The sequence below is a fragment of the Macaca fascicularis genome, chromosome 12, assembly GCF_037993035.2.
Source record: "Macaca fascicularis isolate 582-1 chromosome 12, T2T-MFA8v1.1".
Taxonomy (NCBI): Eukaryota; Metazoa; Chordata; class Mammalia; order Primates; family Cercopithecidae; genus Macaca; species Macaca fascicularis.
The window spans coordinates 75,526,596-75,545,809 of NC_088386.1; the positions used below are offsets into that span (position 1 = coordinate 75,526,596).

At 34.3% G+C, this 19,214-nt stretch overlaps 1 protein-coding gene across 2 annotated transcripts in view; it reads right to left on the minus strand.

Moving 5' to 3' along the window:
- The window catches only part of CWC22 (CWC22 spliceosome associated protein homolog), a 63,355-nt gene that overhangs the window by 22,884 nt on the left and 21,257 nt on the right, over window positions 1-19,214 (minus strand). For both annotated transcript variants that reach the window (XM_005573619.5, XM_065525714.2), the window contains 7 exons: window positions 14,578-14,823; window positions 11,163-11,291; window positions 6,620-6,788; window positions 6,180-6,233; window positions 3,913-4,048; window positions 3,620-3,826; window positions 3,471-3,533 (listed from right to left, as the gene is read on the minus strand). In XM_005573619.5, the coding sequence (XP_005573676.2) occupies window positions 3,471-3,533; window positions 3,620-3,826; window positions 3,913-4,048; window positions 6,180-6,233; window positions 6,620-6,788; window positions 11,163-11,291; window positions 14,578-14,823 (1,004 nt within the window). The remainder of the gene's footprint in view (window positions 1-3,470; window positions 3,534-3,619; window positions 3,827-3,912; window positions 4,049-6,179; window positions 6,234-6,619; window positions 6,789-11,162; window positions 11,292-14,577; window positions 14,824-19,214) is intronic.

Consider the following 19,214-nt stretch of genomic DNA (forward strand, 5'->3'; position numbering starts at 1 on the left):
TTATTACTATGTAACACGGCTTCAACAGACTTTTAAAAGAAGAAACTATTTAGTATTCAATAGTAGGAAGATAGGCACTCCTGCTGTTTTCCCAAATGCTGTTAAGATCTAAAACACAAGTACACCTGGGTCAATCGAAGGTGCTAATTACTAAAGCTGTGCCCACTTCCTGCTGGGACCCTTTTTTTATGCCAGCTCTAGAAGAATGCTTTATAAAACAATGAAGGTCAAACGAATTGTCTAATCATTTACATCATCCTTTTCTCATCTCTCCACTTTAGATTCTACTTATTAGAATCACTTAGGCAAGGACAACTGGATTTCATTAACTGAATAAAGTAGTGGTTTCAAAGCATGGTCTAGGAGTCTATGGGGGATCACTGAGACCTGTCACGTGGTCTGTGAGCTCAAAACTATTTTCATAATAATACCAAGACAGTATCTGCCCTTTCACTGTGCTGACATCTGTGATGATGATCCAAAAGCAATGGAGGTTAAAACTTCTGTAACCCAAGGCATCAAACTTCTCTAGTAATCAGTGTATTCTTTACTGCCACCCTCTTGAAGTAGAAAGCCAGTTTCATCTGAGAATGTCCTTGATGAATTTTATTAAATCTCAGCCCTGAATATAGGCCTTTCTCCTAATCTGAGTGATGAAATATAAAGTTCATATATATAGCCCTTCTGTTAGACAGATATACAATGGTGACAGTTATGTCAAGGAAAACCACTTGTGTGATTGCTTGCTTTGCAAGATGAATTAGCTATTTTTTTTCATTTTTACTTGAAAAAAATGGCCAACTAACTACAGTTGTTAGATATTTGGCCAACAATTTCTCAAACGCAAACAAACTTGAGACTGTCACTTTGGGGAAAACAACTAACGATATCTACGACGATGATAACATTAGGGTTTTCAAGAATTTTGAAAAACCTATATCCATCTCTGTGAGCTTGAGAGCTCCCCAATATTTAGATTTTTTGGACGAGAGCGGTGGTAATATTATTAAATGTGCTATGTAGATATTATATCAACATGTTAATTTGATTTTGATAACATCAATGTTAACATTTAAAAGATGTGCATAACTCAGTGAATTAGTATTTTCTAAATGACTAATGCAACATTACAAAATCACGCATGAGTAAAAGATTTATTTAAAGTGACAGATAAATGGATTCTAACGCAACACTATCAAAGTTCATTGATATTGTTTCAGAATTTACACCGCAATTAATCTTAAAACTACTAGTTGTTAAATATTGGCATTTATCTGAAAAGGCTGTTAAAATACTGCTCCCTTTTTCTAATTACGTATTTATCTGGGGCTAGATTTTCTTCATGTACTTCAATTAAAACAACCTACTGCAATAGATTGAATGTAGAAACAGATATGAGAGTCTAGCTGCTTCCCATTAGGCCAGACAGTAAACTTTACAAATAAAAAATTTTATAAAATATATATATAATACAAAATATATAAAACATCATTCTCACTAAATTTGTTTTGTAAAATAACATTTTTTTTTTTTTTTTTTTTTAAGACAGAGTCTCACTCTGTCGCCCAGGCTGGAGTGCAGTGGCGTGATCTTGGCTCACTGCAACCTCCACCTCCCGGGCTCAAGCCATTCTCCTGCCTCAGCCTCCTGACTAGTTGCAATTGTAGACATGCACCACCACACCCGGCTAATTTTTATATTTTCAGTAGAGACAGGGTTTCACCATGTTGATCAGGCTACTCCCAAACTCCTGACCTCAAGATCCGCCAACCTCAGCCTCCCAAAGTGCTGGAATTACAGGCATGAGCCACCACGCCCGGCCCGTAAAACAACGATTTTCATAAACATATGTAATTTATGTTAACATATACTAGGTTTGCTATTATTTTGAAATAATTTAATAAATACTATTTTATAGTGTTTTAACCTTTTATATAGTAAATACCAATAGATATAACCCACATAAAAAGAAGCTCTTTGGAGTTGTCAAAAATTTTCAAGAGTGTAAAGGGATTCTGAGACCAAAGAATTTGAGAACTGCTATAATAAAATAATGTACTACTTTCCAGGCATTGGCCAATTGCCTAGACACTAAAGAAATGGATAGAGAATTCTCTAGTTTAAAAAAGAAAGAAATCAAATCAGGTGTATAGAAGTATTTCACAAAAAAACATTTGGCATCTTTCAGGGAGACAGCAGGAAAAGAGGTTCATAAGAAAAGAAGGCAAAATGGATCTATGGAGTTCTCTGTTTGGAAATGAAATTATAACAGAAAAAAGAATCTGACAGATTACAGTGAAAAGCTCCTAGGAAATCAGCATCTAAGAAGAGAAACCCATTATTATTATTATAACAGATTTTTAGGATAATGCATAGGAATGGAAGATTTCTCCCATTTTTACTTTTACTTTCAACCTTCTGCTTCTAAGCACTACTGACCAATGGAATGCAGACAGAGACAGAGTTCTAGGTCTCTGCTTTCTCTGTATATTAGACTACACAAGGCTGGTCTTTATGTTAAAAGCAAACAAATGACAAAAACTAAAATTATATTTTGCCCAATGGTGCTCTGTTAGCCTGATAAAAGATTTTACAAACCTAACCGACTCTACATTTCTATTATAATCAGAGAGGTTTTAATACAAACTTTTGGGGTTTAATACAAAGGTAAATATTTATTGCTTCCACAGCAATAAATACTTCTCCAGTAAAATTACAACTCAAGAGAAATAAGCCCATGAAATTATTATGTAAATAGGCCTGAGTGTTAGCTTTAGGAGGAAAATAATACAAATGTGAAAACAGTAACAGTAATAATAGCTATCATTGTCTGTGATAATACACAACACTGTATTTTATATATCCTTCCATAGAAAGGTAACATTTAGTCTTCCATCAAACAAGTAACTTGCTACAGGTCACTCAGCTAGTAATGTCAAAGACAAATTACAAATCAAAACCTGTCCAAAGTTAGTGCTTACAGTATACCAATGATATACAAATGAAAATGATCAATTTATTTTATCAGAGAGGCACCAATACTATAATTCATCTTCCCAGAAGGATATCAACCTGACCTCAAGAAACAATAAGTATAGCACTTTACAATAAAGTATACCACTTAATTGAATATTAAACTGGGTGGCACAGACTGTAAGTGGTAGAGAAGCTAAATAAAGGCTACTACTAATCTATGAATATTTCTTAATATGGGTGAGACGTAAGGGTTGCATAGTTTAAAGGGAAAGAGGAAAGGAACAATGGGGTCAGTAATTCAGAATGAAGTAAAAAATCATGGGCAAGTACCAGGAAAAAAATAATGCCCAAGGAAATAGCTAAGAGAATAACTTTATAAGAGCAGAGATTTCATTAGGCGAGTATCAACGATCTCTAAATATTTCCTATCAGTATTACATAACTACTTAAATTGCTTCTACTTATCCAAATTAATTTTATAAAATTTTACATACCTTTCTTAATAGCTTTGTACTTCTCTTCATTCTCCATAAAATTAGGATCCATCTTGAAAACATCTAAAAAAAATTTTAAAGTTAATGTTTATTTTCTATATTTACATTTGATGGTATACCTCTTTCCACCTAACAAGCCCCAGACTTACTAAGAACATCTTCTGGGTTATAGTCATCCTCCAGAGGGAGCATATGAGTGAATTGATCATCTTCTTCCACCAAATCAAGACCTTCTAGGATAATGGGGTGGTCCTTGAATCCATCTTTCCGTACAGCAAACATCACTTCAATCATATATTGAACTCTTTTGTCAATTTCAGACTCATGAAGAATGTTTCGAAGGCGTTCAAATATAGCTAAAGGTTAACAGAAAGACAATAAAATAAGCAATAAATATTACAATAAACAAAAACTTAACATCAAATTAAAAATGTACACTTACCATTGATTCCTCTTGGTGACACTTGTGTTAATTTGAGGCCACATTCCTTAAGAAAACCAATAGCTACTTCAACACTATCATCTGTTGGTCTTTCCAGGAGTAAAGTGAGCATCTCTAAGCATAAAACTTCATGTGCCTTAAATAGAATACATATAGATGGAAGAAAGAAAATGCTTTTACATACATTAAAATATTTTTATGATTTCTAAAAATTAGTAAATCTGTTACAATAAATATATTGCACATATGATGGGCAAAGTTTTATGAAGTACATGGAAATACTCCAAATACGGGATACAATTTTTCTATCACTTTTATTATCTATCTACTAAGAATTTTCAGATGACTGTTCCAAAAATTTTAATTTTCTATGCTGAATACAACTATCTGAATTATCTTTAGAAGAAATATTCTTAGCCATTATGTACGGAAAGTGTCATAGATAAAATATGTTAAAAATCATATACTACTTTCTAATAAGATAATTGTTTTCATAATTACTACATGAGAAATAGTAATATGATTTATAGTACCCTTCTTCATGACCATAATTCTTTATATACATTTCCCAATTCATTCTATCGGCAACTCTATTAGACGCAAATAGTCCTTAAGTTACACGAATACTAATTTCATCACAAAATATCTTAATAACTTCTGGAACAAAACAGTTTTGAATATTCCATCTTTTTAAAAAAAAATTATATCAAACTATTTCTACTGGCCATGTTCAAAAACTGACATTTATAAACAACACCAGGAAGAGAGGGAACAAAATTCTACTGAGAAGCTTTGCTATGAGAAGAAAACGAACTACAAAGAATGTTTAAACCACCACACATATGCCTTTCTAAAGCCAGACAATGATTTGAGATGGTGAGGAAATAAGTCTAAATCTCAACTCAGAAGATACCTTCTTCCAGTTGTGCACAACATCAAAGACACCCGCTACTTCTTTTTACTAGGGGAGGAGGGGTGTCAAACAGTCTTCTATCAGTGACAAGAAAATACTGCCCTTTACCACAGTTGAGAAGATGCAAAACATTTATCATATCAAGTGTTTTATGGCAATGCCAAAAATCTCTAGCCTAAGTGTAATACACATTTAAAAATGGAAATATATCTCTGTGGTTACAGATATGAAATTAAGTTTCCTTGGTCTTAAGTAGCAAGTTATCACCGTAATAATATGACTAATTAGGTCAAAATCTAAAAGATTTCTAAGAGTGAAAGAATCTTCATATAAATAAGAGTCAAAACATTTAGTATTAGTGAAATAAGACTAGGCAGGATTTTAAAATTCTTCCTGTTGTACATGATATTAAACTGGAAATGATAATATATATCTGAAGGAAACTTTTGAGTATGAGCAAGAACAATTTTACCACTTTCATGGTTAAACAGAAGCTAAATCAAAACCATCAAATAATGAATATAAAATAAACACAAACTGAATAATAGCATGATAAAATTACTTGCATTTGAAACAGATTAAAATTGATCAACTCTATTCTACAAAGTGATTCTAAACATATATGACTATACCTATGTGGTGGCAAGGAATAGAGGTTTTTGTAAAATAGCAGGTATTTATTAGATTCTCATGAACACCAGGGAATGAAGTGGAGGAGACACCAACTTTATTGTTTTATAAAAGTGAACAGAATGGTTTTTCAAAGGAATGGTTTGCAGTCAAGTAACCATGTATAGTATTAAGTCAGATTAATCTGATAAAATATCTAAAAGTGTTTTGATTAGCATCAAAGTGTTATGTTACAGAATATTAAATACGACCAGGCGCGGAGGCTCACGCCTGTAATCCCAGCACTTTGGGAGGCCAAGGTGGGCGGATCATGAAGTCAGGAAATCCAGACCATTCTGGCTAACACGGTGAAACCCCATCTCTATTAAAAATACAAAAAAAAAAACTAGCCCGGCGTGGTGGCGGGCAACTGTGGTCCTAGCTACTCAGGAGGCTGAGGCAGGAGAATGGTGTGAACCCGGGAGGCGGAACTTGCAGTGAACCAAGATTGTGCCACTGCACTCCAGCCTGGGTGACAGAGCAAGACTCTGTCTCAAAAAAAGAAAAAGAAAAAAAAAAAGAATATTAAATACGTTTATTATAGTTTTCAAATGAAAATATCATTCAACATATTTATCCTAAGGACTATAAAGCAAAGCAAAAATAGAGAGGTATCAGTGAGGTGGCATCAACCCTGTGGTCTAATGCCACTGAATGCGAACAAGTACTGAAGATAATTACTTACCACATTTTGGTTAATAAGATGCGCCACAAATTTTGAAGCAGTCAGGCAAAGTTGCTGAAAAGTGAAGGTGGAGAGTTAATCCATAAACTAAACCCAATTTTCATTTATTTACATTAATCTATGGCCTACTAACAATCTATTTAAAACATGTACCACACAAGTATAATTTTTGTATTACCAGAAAGTTATAAGATAAAACACATGAAAGAGTATCACTTCTGGTTAAACAGTTAAAATTCTACAGTTAGAGCCATCATTTTTGTGGCTCATCAATAGTGGCCAGGGATATTTAACAGAATAAAGAAGTTCTCATGAAAGACAGTTTTTAAAAAGCATTATGTTATGTACCTGTGTCAAAATCAACCTTGCTTACTTTTGTTGATACTGGTTTATTAGTCTGTTCCTATGTATCATTCTACCTACAAGCCATTCATATATACCTTATCATTTCTTCGATAGCCTTTTCGAAAATTAAGAATTAACCTCTTGAGGATTAATTCTCCAATTTGTGGAAATTTTGAGTTGATAATTGCCACTAATGCTGCATAAACATGGGTGAAGATTGGAGAAGCACTCTGTGCTTGCAAAACAGACCTGGAGAGCAGTCCTCTGTTTAAAAAAGAATAAAAAAAGGAGTCAACAATAACCAAATGAATTAAATGAAACAAAAACTATTAAAATTCAGTAATACATCTCTATAAATAATCATAAAATCTAAATCAGAACTAAATGGAAAGAGTTCATCTTACTAATAAATAAAAATTGTTTTTCAGAAAATGAAATGTGAATTTGTAATTTTGTAAAATAGAATGAAGATTTTACTGCAATTTATCGCCAAAATTTTTCTCTCTACATATAATTCCTCTTTTCCCAGTCTGTTATATCAAATCATGAATTTGAGGTTTTTAAGGTTCATATAAATAAATTCTTTAACATTTTCAAAAAAGTAAACAAAAGCAGACCTGCTTCAAAAGTACGAAAGCTAGACAACATAAAGTTTCTACTATGAATCCGTCATTCTTATAAAATTAATTTTGTGATTAAAGACAAATTTGGGTTTAAATCTTTAAGTCTAATTTTAGTTGAATAAAATGAAGATTTGGAATATTCCTGTGAGAAATAAAGACATGAATTAAAAGCAATGCAAGATTAATGCTAAAACAATAACAGGAAATTAAAAGGTACCTACTTGTAACTCATTTTGAAAATGGTCATGTTTCTATATGCATTTGATGAGGAAGGGGAAAGGCAAATTGGGCAAACTGAAGTTATTTTTAGCAATGTAATGACAAGTAATTATTGGATTGCCAAAAGTCAGGAAAAAAAAGTCTTAATGGTAGTTTTAGATACAACAACAGAATCACTAGAGTAGAAAATGAGAAAAAGGATGCAGCTTATAAATTATAATATCTTTAGCAATCCATTAAGTCTTCTGAGTCTACTTTTTTTGTAAGTAAAATGGAGAGATCTCTGCCCACTTTTATGGATAATGGCTGTCTCTTGATCACCTTTCTGTACCTCTACAACTCGCTGCACCTACTTTATACCACCACCTTTTTTGGTGAGGTTGGGGAGAGATGGGGTCTCACTCTGTCACCCAGGCAGGAGTGCAGTGGCTTGATCTTGGCTCACTGGAAACTCTGCCTTCTGGGCTCAAGCAGTCCTCCCACCTCAGCCTCCAGAGTAGCTGGGAGTACTGCGTGCCACCACGCCCAGCTAATTTTTGTATTTTTTATAGAGATGAGTTTTCACAATGTTGCCCAGGCTGGTCTCAAACTCCTGGACTCAAGTGATCCTCTTGCCTCAGGCTCCCAAAGTGCTAGGATTACAGGCATTGAGCCACCATGCCTGGCCACTAAATTCCATATTTTTTAAAAGATGAATCATAGTCATGTAAAATGACAAGAGAAAACAGCCCTCAGATTTTAAAATAATAAGTAGAACATGGAGTACTTCTATTTTCTGACCCTTTTAAATATCACCAATTGCTTAAAACCACATATTATAGAACATGGTGATTCCTTTCCGCTTTTCTCAAATTTATTGCTTATCTTTCCCATTTCTCTCACATTCCCACTTCACTCTCACTAGAAATTAAATTGGAATAAGGCCATATACGATGAACCCATAGCTAATATACTCAACAGTGACAAGCTGAAAGCTTTTCCTCTAAGATCAGGAATAAGAAAAGGGTGCCTACTCTTTCCAATTCTATTCAACATAGTACTAGAAGTCCTAGCCAGAGCCATGAGGCAAGAGAAAGAAATAAAAGGCATCCAAATCAAAAATAGAGAAGTCTGTTTGCTGTAAACAGGATCTTAATATAGAAAACCCTAAAGACTTAACCAAAAAATTGTTAGAACTAATAAACTAATTTAGTAAAGCTGCAGACATAAAATCAACATACAAAAATCAGTAGTGCTTCCATATGCTTACAATGAACTATCTTTCTGAAAAAGAAACCAAGAAAACATCCCATTTACAATAACTATAAAAAAAACAAAAACAAAAACAAAAAACCTTAGGAATAAATCTAACCATGGAGATGAAAGGTCTGTACACTAAAAGCTACAAACTGCTGATGAAAAAATGGAAGAACATGCATGACATCCCTTGTCCATGGACTGAAATAATATAATAAAATGTCCATAGTACCCAAGCAACATAAAGACTCGACTCAATCCCTATCAAAATTCCAGTTACATTTTTCGCAGAAATAGAAAAAACAATCTTAAAACTCACATGGAACCACAAAAAACTCCAAATAGCCACAGCAATCTTGAACAAAAAGAACAAAGCTGGAGACCTCACACTCCCTGACCTAGAATCTGCTACAAAGTTATAGTAATCAAAACAGCGTGACACTAGTATAAAAACAGACACAGAGAGCTATAGAAAACAAAGAAACCAGAGATCAATCCAGACATTTGCAGTCAACTGATTTTCAACAAAGATGCTAAGAAGACACAATAGGGAAAAGACAGTGTCTTCAATAAATGGTGCCAAGAAAACATCCAGATGCAGAAGAATGAAAATAGACCTTAGTCCCACAACATATACAAACATCAATGCAAAATAGATTAAAGACTTAAATGTAAGACCTGAAACTGTGAAACTACTGTATTATGGTTAATGATTTTTTGGATATGACCCCGAAAGCACAGGCAACAAAAGCAAAAAGAGACAAATGGGATTACATAAAAACTAGAATGCTTCTGCACAGCACAGGAAAATATCAACAGAGTGAAGAGACAGCCTACGGAATGGGAGAAAACATTTGCAAACCATACACCTGATAAGGGGTTAATATCCAAAATACATTAGGCATTCAACTCAATAGTAAGAAAACAAATAACCCAATTTAAAAAATGAGCAAATGACAAGAACAGACATTTTTCAAAAGATGTACAAATAGCATTATATATATATATAAAATGCTTGACATCACCAATTATCAAAGAAATGTAAATTAAAATCACAATGAGATCTCCTCACAACTGTTACAATGGCTGTAACAAAAAAGATGAAAAATAACAAGTGTTGCCAAGGACATGGAGAAAAGAGAACCCTTGTACACTGTTGGTAGAAATATAAATTAGTACAGCCATTATGGAAATAGTCTAGAGGTTCCTTAAAATATTAAAAACAGAACTACCAGCTAGGTGCGCTGGCTCACGCCCGTCATACCAACACTTTGGGAAGCCAAGTGGGGAGGACTGCTTGAGCTCAAGAGTACGAGACCAGCCTGGGCAAGATGGCAAGACCTCGTTCTCTACAAAATATTAAAAAATTAGCCCAGCATGGTGATGAGTGCTTGCAGTCCCAGCTACTCAGGATGCTGAGGTGGGAGAATTCCGTGAGCCCAGCAATTCAAGGGGTCAGTGAACTATGACCATGCATGGTACTCTGGCCTGACAACAAAGCAACACCCACATCTCTAAAATAAATCAACACTAAAAACATTTTTTTCGATTATAACTACCATTTGATCCAGCAATCCCACTATTGGATATATACACAAAGAAAATGAAATCAGTATGTTGAAGAGGTATCTGAACTCCCACATTTATCGCAGCATCATTCACAATGGTCAAAATATGGAAACAACAAAAGTCTCTGTTGTGAATAAATGGATAAAGAAAATGTATATATGTATAATGGAATACTATTCAACCATAAAGGAAATCCTGTCATTTGCAAAAACACAGATGAACTTGGAGAACATTATGCTAAGTGAATAAGCCAGGCACAGAAAGACAAATAATGCATGATCTCACTAATATGAGGAATCTAAAAAAAACTGAACTCATAGAATCAGAGTATAAAATGATGGTTACCAGAGGCTGGGGGTTGGGGGAATTTAGATGTTCGTCAATGGACACAAAATTTCAGTTAGACACGAGGAATAAGTTCCAGAGATCCATTCTACAATATTTTGACCATAGTTAATAACCATATATTATATACTTGAAAGCTGAAAATAGAGTACATTTTAAGTGTTCTCACCACAAAAAAATGACAGGTATGTGAATGCATGTTAAACAGCTTGATATAGCCATTCTACAAAGTACACATATATCAAAACATCATGATGCATACCACAAATATATACAATTTTTACTCATCAATTTTAGAAAGAAATAAAAAATTAAATTAGTTAGAAGGAGTACATTGTGATATTCATTATTCTTCACGAGTTTAAATTAATGGAAGCATTAAGTGAATGTCTGCAAAAACCATTATGTGAAATCGAAGCTTCTCAAAAAGCAAAAATTCCATACAACCTCTAAGAGCAAGGCACAAGTTATTTCTTAGCAGTCTACATTTTTATAAGTACTGCATTTTAAATAAATATTCTCAATGACCTTTGAAATGAAGTAGCACAATAAATCAATGATTATTGTTCATGTAGATATTATACACCTTTGAAAAAATTACTTAGAAATACTACAAATAAAATACTAGAAATAAAAAAAAACTTACCTTCCTCTAACAATATTTTCTTGAAGAAGCTCTTGAATAATAATACTTATGTTGGAAATGTTGACTTTGTTGATAAGACCATTAATTGACTTCTTTAGGGCCTCCCAACTCATCCTCTGGTATGCTAAGCTAAAAAGAAGTGATTTTAATAAAGATTAAAACTCTTTCAATAATTACAATAAGTTATAAGAACATAAAAACTACATAGTGTTCCTTAATTTTTAACATTATTTTCATGAAATGACCCCCAAGTACAGTAAAATATATGATGCCTATCAGGATAAACAGATTATATCCTAAACCATATTTGATTTTCTGTACATATGCTTAAGTACACACCATTTTCCTTTAATAATACAATAAGATTATGTAAGGACATATAAGGATAATGTTTTGTTCTTAGGCCTAATACATTTAATTAGTCTAATTCAATACATGCTTATTTTACATATAATGCTTGATTTAAACTTGTCTTTAATGAAGACCTTTAAAATAAATGCAATTAAAAAAAATGTAAATGGTAACATGAAATGCCCGAATATAAGCCATAAAAAAAATCTGTATGTCCCATCTCATAAAAAGATACAGAGATAACAAAATTAAATGTTTTAAACCACAAATAAATGGTAACTACAGAAAAAGGGAGTCACATGAAGTCATGGGGCTGAAATATTGTTCAGAGTATTTTAAAGACAATCTCTATGCTGATGTAGGAGTCCTACAGCTATACCAGTTCAATGTTAGATAGCTGTACTGCTTTTTACTCTAGATTTCGGAAATTACTTGGCCTCGTTGAGTTTCTTTAGGTTGAACTGGACAATGTCTAAGATCTTTCAATGCTCTACAATTCTATGGATTTTGTAACTGCTTTTCTGTGGAATCTGATTTCAGCTGCAGGAAGTCTTAACCTTTTTTCTTCTATACACGTCTCTCTCTGGAAGCCTGGTGAAACCAGTAGACTTTTTGGAATGATATATACAACGAATAGGATTACAAAGGATACTAATCATACTGAAATTCAGTTTTTGAAACATGAAAAGAACAAAAGTTTGATATAATATTCTATGTGCTTCATAACACACTAAACAAGAACTAGCAGTATGCTTAGTAACTACTTAAATTTCTAAGTAGCATGGCCATAATCCATATCATGAAATATCTGTAACAGACTGTCAATACAATAGGCAATCTATTGCCTACATTCTCAAAAGAAAAAAAAAAAAAAGCTAAACTTTAGAGAATAGCAAAACTAAGGATTCAATTTTTTTCCCAAACACATTAATGGACTGATTGCTTGAATTCTATCCATGGACCTCTTGAGGGGCTCATAGGTTAAGAATCCCTGTTCTGGAGTGGTACAACAAGGAAGGTTGGTGAGAGCAGTTCCTGGTGGGAACAAGTATTGTATCACTGACATTGTTTAGTATTGCCAGCATGGTGAGGATAAAAAACAGACTCACTTTGCAGTTAATCTTATTTTATTTCTAAATTCTCTATAAATTATATACCCCCTTACTGCCTGTACCCAAGGTAGACTATTCCACTGTTTCATAACTCCAACCTTTTGGTATCCCACTATCTCTAGAAACAAGATGTATGCCTTAACAAGTGGCCTGATTAATAAGATGTTGCTTATATACAATCACAACCTATCTTACTAAACTAATCAAACAGCTACATCAACTACAATTATACATCCTAATTAGGAAGCCCACAATTCATGTATCTACTGAAAGCAAAGACTATGGCCTTCTTTTCCAGATGTTTTGAACCCTTTACAGTAGCCTACTAACAGACTTCAACTGTATACACAATTATCTTAAAGGAATCTGCTTTAAATTGCATGTATTGCTGACTCTCCTGTCTGCTTTATTTAAAAGGAAGCAAGACTTGGACTGACATAGTTTCTAGTCTTTTATGATCAGGATTGCTTTGGACTGGACTGGAGAAAGTGATTACTTTTCAGTAATGCCGCCACTACTGCCTTGTGCATGAGCAAAACGCTTACATGATAATGAAAGTCCTATTAACCACAGAAGCCATCTCCAAATTCCTTTTCAACCTAACACTTCAAATATCACTGGCAAGTGCTAAAACAGGACACATAACGAAAAACTTACTAGTTTTTAATTTAATGTCATCAAATACCCCTTTCTGGCTCTTAAATTTGGTTTTATTTCAAATCTTCATGGCTTCTTTTAGATAAAGACATTTCTTTTATTTTCTTTTTCTTTTTTTTGAGACAGAGTCTCCCTCTGTCACCCAGGCTGGAGTGCAGTGGGGCAATCTCGGCTCAATGCAAGCTCCGCCTCCCAGGTTCACGCCATTCTCCTGCCTCAGCCTCCTGAGTAGCTGGGACTACAGGCACCCACCACCATGCCCGGCTAAACTTTGTATTTTTAGTAGAGAGAGGGTTTCACTACATTGGCCAGGCTGGTCTCGAACTTTGGGAGGCCGAGGTGGGCAGATCATGACATTTCTACTTCAAGCTAACCCTTGAAACAAATTTAGATTTAACTTAAATAAGGTTCTCAAGCACTTTTCAAATTGCCATTAAAACACTCATGAAAGGATGTGGAAATACTCCTGTCTGGCTCACCTTGCATCTGTTTTTCTTAAATTATAACTATTAATACCTTCTTTCTCAATCTTTTAACTAGTTATCTGGCAACTGAATAATCATCTCAATCTGGGACCATACTTTCCCTAGTTATCAACTCATCCTATTAGAGAAAATACCTTAAAAACTTCGCTGTACTTTCCTAAATAGCTCCTCACCATCTCAATTACTCTGAAAAGGGAAGGAGGAGTGTTTTAAGTGTGACTGTTCATATATAAATTTTGTCTGTCTGCCTTAGAGTAGCAAAAATGTATAGTCTAAGATATTGTGGGCTAAAGAAAATGTACAAAAAGAGATAACTGCCAGCTTCAGTTTTATAGATGAGTACAGAGGTCGGCAAACTAGACCCATGAGCCAAATGCAGCTGCCCACCCGCTTTAGCTGGGCTTTTACAGAAAAAGTTTGCTGACTCCTGGTTTACAACAGGAAAAGTCAATTTTAGAACTAAAATGTCAATTATTAATCTTTTCTACAAAAAATAAACATTATCAATAGGAATGCATCCATGAAACTATGAAAGGAACAATAGTTTGAAAATACTATAAAAAGGGTAAGCAATCTTTTCCTCAAACTTTTTAATTCATTCATGCAAAAAAACAAAAAGTAATGAGCTAATATAAGGGCAAGTGGTGTGTGGCTCTCCAATGGAGCTATGAAGTAAAGAGGTCTCTAATTTTAGGTCTCTATCATTGAAGACTAATGTAAATTCTCAAGAGCCAGGGTTCATTAAACCATAGCTGACTTATTTTTCAATGACAATATAATGGCTTTATATACTGATTGATATCAACATGCCTGTTTTTATCTGTAATCTGTTCCTGCATCATCCTGAGCTTTGCAGGGGGAATATATGCTCCACCAGTGCGAGTAAGAAGAGGATCCAGCTCATCCTTCTTTTTCTTTGTAGTAGGTTCATCCTGAGCAGAGGAACTCTGAGTTACTGATGTTTCTGGGTTTCTCCTCCCAGGAGATGGGGATTTCCGGGACCTTTTCCGATCCATCTCTCTTTCTCTTTCTCTGCGTTTTTCTCGGTCCCTGCTTCTGTAATACAAATTTTTTTAAGAGCAGAAGAGACAATATAAAATACACTCTTAACAATTAACTGCACACAAATGAGTGAGACCATAAGTGGGTCCCACAAATTCAGACTAGGAAAAATGGTTTAGAATGGTGAGAAAGTGCTTCACAGAGAAAATTCAACAAACTAGGTCCTGAAAGCTTGACAGGATTTACACTGGGGGCAAGTCGGGAGGAGGAAGGGGAGAGGAAGGATGGCATTCTGCAACGAGTAGAAGAGGGAATAACTATTGAAAGACTGAGCAGGGGTGCTAAGGTCAGAATGAGTAGCATAATCAGGAAACAAAGAATTATGTGTGATGGTAGTTGGAAAGATGAGTTAAAGTTAGACTAAAATCTTAAAACATATGCAAAAGACTTGAAGGTTTTTTACTGGAGGTGATGGGGAATCATTAAAAGTTTCTGAGTAGGAGAGTGGCTTTTATGAATGGAGTGTTTTAAGAAGACAAATTAGCCTGTGGTGTTTATGACAAATTGTATAAAGAAGAAACCAGAGTTAATCTTCAATAGTGGTTACTTTAGTTGTAAGACTGCTATAGAATATAGTATTTGAAATTGTTTCTTGATAGAACTAATATTTTTATTAGAAATCTCAGAATATCGGAAGCTTCTGCTTATTTGAGACAATGTGGGGGGAAAAATTTTTCTAGCCACAATAAATCTTCCCTACCAAAGTACCTGATTATCCTTTCTTAAGCTAAGGCTTTTAAAACAATCAAGGTATAGTTCTCTGAAACCATCAAGAACTAACAGGAAAGAACGAATCCTTGCTTTTTGCGATCTTTCCCCACAGCAAAGTTTATCCACTGAGCTGTTTTTTATATATATTGCCTTGGAAACTCAGATCATTCTATTCATATTTTGGGTAACCATGAGTTATATGACACAGTAAATAGAAGTAAATTTCATATTATCACTGCATTACCAGGAAACTATGGGATAGATTTTAGCTAAATCTAAGGGGTATGTTTGAGATGGTCTTTTTAAATACATAGTAATAGAACCTACATGGAGATTGAAAAGCAGTCATCTTCCCAGGTAGCTGTGGAGGAACAGGTATTTTCTGTTTGTTTACTTTTATTTTAAGTTCAGGGGTATAAGTGCAGGTTTATTACATAGGTAAACTTGTGTCTTGTGTCATGGGGGTTTGTTGTATAGATTATTTTGTCACCCAAGTATTAAGCCTAGTACTCATTAGTTGTTTTTTGTGATTCTCTTCTTCTTCCCACCCTCCACCCTCCCTTCACCTTCCATAAGGCCCCAGTGTGTGTTGTTCTCCATGTGTTAATGTGTTCTCATAATTTAGCTCCCACTTATAAATGAACGTGTGGCATTTGGTTTTCAGTTCCTGTGTTAGTTAAGGATAATGGCCTCTAGCTCCATCCATGTCCCTGCAAAGAACATAATCTCATTCTTTTTTATGGCTGCATAGTATTCCTGTATAAGTACCATAATTCCTTTATCCAGTCTATCACTGATGGGCGCTTAGGTAGATTCTATGGCTTTGCTATTGTGAACAGCGCTGTGATGAATATACACATGCATGTGTCTTTATAATATAATTATTTATATTCTTTTGGCTATATACCCAGTAATGAGATTGCTGGGTCAAGTGAACAGTTTTGAAACTGAAGTATAAGAGACTTAAATGACTCCTAGGGAGGACACACAATCTGTATATACCAAGAGTGAACAGACAGGGGAAAGAGTGATTTCAAATATAAACCTCAATTAGTCACAAAGGCAGATGCTCTAAATTCTCTACACTAATTTGCAACTGAGTTGCTTCTTCTTGTGAATATACATGTTCCAAGAGAGTAGATACAGCAGGGATTTCCTGAGATTGGTTATGATTCTTCTGAGAAATATCAGGTAAGAGAGATAGCTGGCTGAGAAAATCAGATCCTTACCATTATTGTGTTTGTAAAGTGCAGAAGTAACAAAATATTCTAAGAGTCTAAACAGAAACATTTTTGGACTGTTAGCCTTTATGTTCTGCATAATACCTAGCCTGCTGACTTCACAGTGTGACTGTGTGGATAACATGAGACTTCATTTTCGTATACTAGACCTAACATAGAGTTATACTGAAGTAGTACAGTCAGGGATTGTGAAAAAGACATGGGCTTTGGAGCCAGAACTGAGTTCAAATTCCAGTTTCAACATCTACCAGATGTTTAAACGCAACCTCAGGTAAGCTATTTAATAAACTCAAAGCCATTTCCTTATTTGTAAATTGGAAAAAATAGTATCTAGTTTCTAAGAGTTTTAACAGTGTTTGGGAAAATATGCAAAAAGCTTAGCTTAGCAATTATGGTTATAGTAGTTGTTTTCACTAAGGTGGCAGTAGACAAGCCTGGATTTTGAAGGTTAATATAATCTGACATTATAGGATTAGGTATATACTAGAAAGTGATGAGAAGGAAATTTTTGGCTGTAGATATCAAAGAATGTGCTTAGCTCCAAACTTCAAACTGCAGAGGAATTTGGTCAAAATTCCTGTGGGGGATATAATATTGGTGGTAAAGGGGTGGATAATATCTGAGAAACATCAAAAAAGGTATAGATCTTAGTGAACAATAAAACATGAGAGTCAAGTTTTGGAAACTAGATGACTAATAAGGGAATACAGGAAAATCAGGAGAAAGCTGGTTTTATGAAAACAACAACAAAGGCAGAAAGTTGTCTTTGAAGGGATAATGAAAATGGTTGTTAGAGAACAAATCAGAGTTCCTTTATAAAATACTAAAATAATGTTAATTTTGCAAGATGAATTAGAAATACATTCAGAATCGACCACGTTCAACAATAGTTCACCTGAACTCTTCCACTGTTTTCTATATAAAGTCCCACCGGTTCGCCGCTTATCACTACTCAAACTGATATGCTCAAGAAACTAATATTTTAAATAAGTTAAAATTTTTTTAGTATCTACTATGTTCAGACATGGTAGTAGGACAGATACTATTTTTAAACCTAAACAACCAGACAAGATGCACATCTTCATCATCTTATAGATGAGGAAACTGAGGCTCAGAAGAAATCTGTTAAGAAATGTCACCAAATTTCCATAACTAGTAACTAAAACTTGAACTCTAATCTGCATGTACATGGAGACTATTCTCTTTCTACTATGCAACACTGCCTCATTAAAAAGTCTAAAATATAGACATTCTAAAGTCAATTTCAAATGACCTAGAAATTGTCTGCATCACTACTTCTCTCCTAAACTAAGATACATGCAAGTTAAGGGAATACTACCCATATAGTGACTTCTGTTTTAAGTACTTGAGAGTATGTCCATCTGCAGAATTCTAGTTAACATCTCTTCCCTATATTGAGCATCTCAAGTATCTGTCTCACTACTTTCTTTGAGACTACCATTACTTCTACCTGGAGAGTCTCTCCCCACAGGTACTAAGTAACTTTTAATTGCATTATACTTTCTTCTGAGCAAACACAGAGGCCCTTTAGTGAAGTTTTAAAGGGAATGTTTAAAACACCGACATCTTTCTAACACAGTAGTCACCCCTTACCTGTGGTTTCACTTTCCAAGGCTTCCGCTACCAGTGGTTAACCAACAGTCCAAAAATAAGTGACTACAGTACAATAAGATATTTTGAGAGAGGGAGACCACATTCACATAATTTTTATTAGAGTATATTCTTATAATTGTTCTATTTTAGTATTAGTTACTGTTGTTAATCTTTCACTATGCCTAATTTATAAATTAAACTTTATCATAAGTATGTATGTATTGGAAAAAACATAGTATATATATGGTTCAGGTATTATCCGCAGTTTCAGGCATCCACTGGCGTCCTGGAACACATTCCCCATGGATAAGTGGGGACCAATGTATTCTCATTGTAAAAACTATTACTAATTTCTACAAGAGAGAAAAAGAATTGAAAATAAATACAAATCAATAACAAGGGGTTATAATACTCTGCCAAGTTTTCAATGAAATGTGAATGGCACTTAATGTCTGACTCTTCTTAAATATTACCCCTAAGAGTTTCCAAACACTCTCATTCCAATGTTTCTTGCTATCTGCCTTCCATTCAGTTCCCCTGCCCATTTCTCAACCAAGTAAATCTTGTAAGTCTTGTTAGCCAGAGGAAAGGTGGGTAACCAAGTTCTCTAAAGCTCAAGTAAGAATCCTTTACATGTAGAAAAAAACTACAAATTGGAAACTTTAGTCTCAATGTCCCTCTGCCATTATGCAGGAAAGGAACTTTAGACCACTCTATATCATACAATATCAATTTCTTTCATTTAGTAAAAAAATCTCAAAAAATCACATAAGCTAACCCCTCTTGCAGTACAATATAATGACTGAGCTTGGGCTTTAG